Source organism: Parasteatoda tepidariorum, chromosome 1 (assembly GCF_043381705.1).
Source record: "Parasteatoda tepidariorum isolate YZ-2023 chromosome 1, CAS_Ptep_4.0, whole genome shotgun sequence".
NCBI lineage: Eukaryota > Metazoa > Arthropoda > Arachnida > Araneae > Theridiidae > Parasteatoda > Parasteatoda tepidariorum.
In genome coordinates, this window is record NC_092204.1 from 37586556 (window position 1) to 37592555 (window position 6000).

At 27.8% G+C, this 6000-nt stretch overlaps 1 protein-coding gene across 2 annotated transcripts in view; it reads left to right on the plus strand.

Moving 5' to 3' along the window:
* The window catches only part of LOC107444435 (neural cell adhesion molecule 2-like), a 205311-nt gene extending 199582 nt beyond the window's left edge, over positions 1-5729 (plus strand). Inside the window, exons 12-14 of one of the 2 annotated variants that reach the window (XM_071178773.1) lie at positions 1616-1740; positions 3732-3909; positions 5227-5729. In XM_071178773.1, the coding sequence (XP_071034874.1) occupies positions 1616-1740; positions 3732-3909; positions 5227-5258 (335 nt within the window). In that variant the 3' untranslated portion in view covers positions 5259-5729. The remainder of the gene's footprint in view (positions 1-1615; positions 1741-3731; positions 3910-5226) is intronic. The other variant, XM_071178770.1, reaches the window with a different exon arrangement.
* The last annotated feature ends 271 nt before the right edge of the window (positions 5730-6000 follow it).

The window sequence follows — 6000 nt, forward strand, 5'->3', positions numbered from 1 at the left end:
TGTTCTATATGACTATAATTAAATCATTTTCTGTATTACTGTGTCCCCATAAATCGAAATTTATAAGATACATTATTCTGATAATAGGCTGAAGGATCCAGCAAAATGTTACAAAGGTAAAAAAAAAATTTTATCAAACGTACATAAAAATTTCGAAAAGTAATTCAGTGACATTAAATGCCAATCACTTTTCTGAGTAATTATCAAATATATCCAAGCCATTATCAGACTGGAGTACTAACTTGCTTAATCCAACTTCTCCAGAAATCATGCCTCAGTTCACTGAGTCAGCCTACGGCAGCTGCTTCCTCATGATTGCTTGAAAAGATATGGTTTTGCTTTAGATAAGCTTTCTTTCAGTTTTGAAAACCGAGAATAGTCAATGAGTGCCAAATCTGCGCTGTATGGAATATAACTCCTAACTTCTTATTTGAGGTTTAGCAACAAAGCTTTAGATTTGCAAGTACAGTGAAGCCTATCATTTCACGTTAGAGGAAGATTGGGTGCTTCATCCAGGCATGGCATATAAAGCAGAGATTCGGCCCGCTTTGTATATTTTCTGCTTCTAAAATAAATAAAAAAATGCTTAACCAAATGAAAGTCCATTTTAGTGAGTATTATAAGTTTTACACAAATTTAAAATATTAGGCAGGCATTTTTTTCATAAACTTATTGAAAAAATTATAATATATAATTTTATTTACATACAATAAATATCTGACGTACACTTTGTAAAAGTGCATAGTTAAAACTGCCAGAATACGTTAAAACTTAACGTGTTTGGCTCTATGGAGACACCGAAAAGTGCGGTAATTTTAATCGAAGTGCTTAGGGAGTAATTTTTAACAATAAAATATAATTATTAAGTTTATCATGATATCTTAAAACCTAAAACAACAACTATAGATTTAATTTTCAGACTTGAATTTTTTACTGAACGTGTGGGGAAGAACTATAATTTTGATAACCGGAAAACTCGATAAATCGTTATCATATGAGCGGAAAACCCAATGAATGGTTTAAATACCATAATCAGAATTATGTACTTTTTTAAAAGAAATTCCATTGCTATTTAGTTCGTTAATTTTTCCGGAAATTTCTTCTTCATATTACACTATAAAAAGTATCTAAGAAATTTGTTTTTACCTCCCCATGAAGAGCCAGATGATTATTTAACATATAAAAATCTTAATCAAAGCAGCAATATTCAATTTAGCTCTTATGCGTTGTTTTATCTTAAAATTAATTTTGAAATTAAAGAATTAATATTAAAAATTAAAAAGCAAAGATTTCTGGAAAAAAATTTCTAAACATCAGTTATCCAATTAAATTGTTTTCCGGAAATTTTTATTTTAACATCTCATTTATTTATTTTATTAGTTACAGTTACAGCAAATTATGTCGCTAGTCAACTGATTAAAAAAATTAATTTATAGTTCACAGGCCAATTTATTTTAAGAGTATATCCAGTTCTAAAGAATTGATCTAAAAATTGAAAATTCAATAATTAAAAAAAAACATCTAACATTAACGATTTGAGTAAACTGTAACATGATAATCTTAAATGACGTTAAAAATAATATTGTTTAAAAAAAATGATTTTTCTAAATTTTAGAGGTTATAACTATGGCCAATTACGTAGATAATCAACTATACTACCCAAGAGATAAACCTCCTTCGCCTTCTTATATTGGTGATCAAGAAAAAGATGAACCACTGCGTCGACGGGACAATGTTTTTGTATGTATAGATTTTAAATCCTTCGCATGTATAGTTTCGTTAAAATTTATTACTTTAAAAATGTTTTCATCTTCTTTTATGATATTTTTCACAAAAAAGCAAAGGACTTAAATATATTGTATTTTGTGTTATACTTTTGTGGTAATTGTTAGATTTTAGCAATATTATGAAAATATATGTGCATATAGTCATTTCAACTTTATTTAACCAGAATGTTTTTGAATTAACATGGATATAAACATGGATGCTTACGGATATATTATGCCAAAAAATTAAAAATGTATCCCGGAAAAATAAACATGTATTTTTAAATAAAATGTTTAGGAATTTTATACTACCCGCTTTTATCTCGAAAAATATCTTTAATAAGAAACTTTTGAATGCATTCATACTAGTGTATTATTCATACTAAACAAATTGAGAAGATGAATGATTTTTTGTGTAATTTATATTATTTATTCTAAATATAATTCAAAACTGCAGGGATAATTTTTAAACATGGTAAACTATTCAAAATATTTATAAGTTTTTTTTTTCCTTTTTTGATTTTATAACAAAGTTGGAAATACATATAAGAACTTTTAGAATTCTTATAAATTTGTGTTTTTAAGATGTGGAATTTAAAAATTTATAAGGTAAAAATTCTTGGATTTTGTACACTTAAAAAATTTGGTTTAAATTTTTTATAATATAGTATTTTTATTTATAATTTTTCATTTATAATTTTTATAAAAATAGCTTATTTATTGTTATGTCTGAAGGAAGTAGCAAATTTCTTGTTAACTTCGAAATAAAATGCTAGTCTATACTTTGTAAAAAAAACTTAAAATGCACTTTGAAAATTTAAATAGAGGCAAAACTTATAAATGATACTTCTAAAACTCTATGATATTCAATTCACGTATATAATAAAACATATTTCAATTTTAATCTTATGATACAGAATCCACATGCAGCGTCTTTCAGAGAATACTAGTAGATTCATGAATGTTACAGTTTATATCGTTTTCTTCCGTATATTAAATTCTCAATTTCACCATACCGCGATATCGAATACTTTATCACTTTCAAAAAGTAATGCCTAAAATGGGATATTTGGAGGAAGATATCGGCGAAATCAAAACCTTGAATAAAAGTTAGCTGAATATATCTAGTTTCATGTTACTAGTCTATCCTCATTTCTAAAGAATAACTTAGAAGCAGAATATGTTACTATAATAGTTTTTTTAGACGAATTCTTATGAATCTTGAGAAGATCCGCTTAATAGATATCTCAGCCAATTTTAAATTAATTAAAAAATAAATAAACGAAATATAAAAAAGTGAGGAATAAAAAATAAATTACGTATAAGTTCTTATGAGCCAATATATTATTAGGTTTAAACAATGACACTTTCTGAGTTATCTTCAGAGAAATATTATAACCTTGATTTTAGATGTTGCATAAATAGTCTATTATTTGAAACATAAATTAAAGAAAAATAGTCGGAGATGGAATTGTGCGGTTTACTGCGTTCCGCTAAGGAAACCAGGTTTAGTTATTCACAGTATTTTCAAAATAAATGGAAAAGTTCGTCAACATGCACTGTAAATAATTCCATATCAAATCCCGGTGTACCGATATTTTGGAGCATCATCGCAAACATGCACTCAGGTTGTCAGTACTTTTAACCTTAATTTATTCCGTAAATTTTTTGATATGATTTTTTTTCGTGACACTGTTAACTGAAAAACTATACAAATAATGTCTTCAAAGAAACTACCTACTTTTTTGAAAAAGCAGCATGGTGCAGGAAGTGGGCAAAATTATCAGACATCCAAAAAAAAATAATTCGGCAGGAATGGTCTAGCAAACAGCATAATATTTTTATAGCATTTTTAGTCATCAGATCCACCTGTTGGCGAATATAACAACTAATTTAAAAACTTGGTAAAACTATTTATTAGTCTTATAATTTTTAAATATTATATAATATATAAATGTGTTTCAGGTAAGGTTACAACATTCCCTAACAAGAAGGAAAAAGGGTTCTGATTTGACAAAAATTAGTGAAGAAAGTCAAATACACGCGTTTCATTCTAACCCTTTAGAAAAGAAAAATTTTGTTCAACTTCCGGACGCTATTAGTCAACATATATCAACAGAAACAATGATTGCTGATGATCCTCGTAAGTCTATCAAAATTTTTTGGTGTTTTGAATGTTCTAACTAATAAGTTGTATTTTAAGTACCCCATTGGAATAAAGCGGATTCTTATGGAAAACAAGGAAAAAATAATAATAAATAAATAGATTTTTTTACTTTATAAATTAATCTTGAATTTGAACCTTTAAATTAAATTAAATGCGTTTTTAAGTTACATTTCTTGGAATAAATTAAAAAGTGGTTGATTTTTCAAGTTTATTTTTAAGGCCTACCGTAAATGCACTGGGGAAATTCTTTTTTCGTTTTATATTGCATGAGATTTTGAAATAGACCTTATACATTTTCGTGTCGCTGATTGCAGATTGGTTTTATTCTTCAAGTTAAGGTCCTTATGCAATTTAATCATATATCCCTAATCAGCAGAGTGACCACACTTCTCTGTTACGTAGGGAGTGATAGAAAATGGGAGATAACTCATTTCAGTTTATGATGCGATACGTTAAGCTCATACGTTTATTTTTCTCCGAAATATTATTTTCAAAAGAGCAGACAAAGGAGCATGCATGTAAACCTATACGTTCTTATAAACTTGTACAATCATGCAAAAAACAAACTTCTAAAAATTTTATTTATAAAACATCAGCAGCTTTCAAAAAAAAAAAGAGAAAAAAAGGCAAATTTTAGATTTGAAATCCTCACACCCAATTTAGATAAGATTAAGTACTCGCATAAATGCATCGAAAATTGTTCCAAAAATCTTTGCATAATTCCAAGTCAAAAGTTACAGCTGAATTTATCAGATAGGATAATTATCCAATTGGATAGATTTTATTAGAGAAAATGGCAGAGAAATAATGATAATAACTAATTAAAGTCAGTTAGCAACTATTTAATTAAAATAAATTCAAGTTTTTACACACGTTAGTTATATATATAGTTTAAAGAATTAACAAATAATTATTGAATGAATATATTTGTATTTGTAATGAATACAATTTATCGTATTAAATAGCGAAAAAAAAATTCAATTGCTTTCATAATCTGATTAATTTTTAGAAACATTAAAAGTTGCTTAATGTGAAGTTAATTCTTACTTAACTTGTAAAAATTTAATTTTTAAAACTATTTTCAAATGTTTCTATACATAAAACAATAATTTAACTCATGAATAATAATTAAAATTTTTGTTCATTGTAAGCATTATTTAGTTATACTTTGACCTCTGAATAGGCTCGTATTAAATGAGGGATAAACTAATCTTAGCAAAGTACAGCTGCTAAAAATCCCCCTTACACCCTCCAACTTTTCTTGCATGTAAGCATGAAATTTTAATTTTGCAGCCGACTGTATTCAAGTGACCAGCGCAAAATGACCTCTTCTTTCTTAGACAACCGATGGTACTCCGATGTGCAGTCCGGCTTGGAACCCGAACGAATTCACATCATTACTGGAATCACGACTCCTTGTTGACCGCTCGGATGAGGATTACAGGTCATCAGAAGATAAGAAGAAAAAGATCGCCGTTCACGATCTTCGAATTGTCTTCAAGCTCAGATAAGAGATCAAGGGAGAAACTCACAATTCTTCACATTTAAATTTTCTACCAGAAATATTTGTAGGATTTGGAGGCTTTAATAATTTGCATGTACTCATCTGAGAGTTTTATATTTACTCAAATTTGTATTTAAATATATTTTGTTAATATTTATTTTCTTAAGTACTACTGAGTTTGTCAATTCAAATCGGAAAATTTATAAGTTAGAGCACTTTAATACTTAACCTTCATATCGAAAGTATGTTACTCCACAGTGTTAGAATTTTCATTCTAAAATTATGGCAAAAATAACCGGTTAATTGGATGGCTGTAGTCTGTCCTTCCCATTAATCGTAAAAGTAAAAAAAAAACATTATTTTACCTTTACGGTTTTGTAACTCTTTACAGCTAGTATAGTTATAGAGCCATAAATACAAAACTATACGGTTTTTTAACCATTTACAAGTAGCAAAGTTTCAAAACAGTTAAAATCGGATTTTGGAGCTAGGTTTTGCGTTAAGAAATGGGCATTGGAGAATGCGGAACATTAGAAATTCGTTGAAAAATGAAGGAAGAGGAA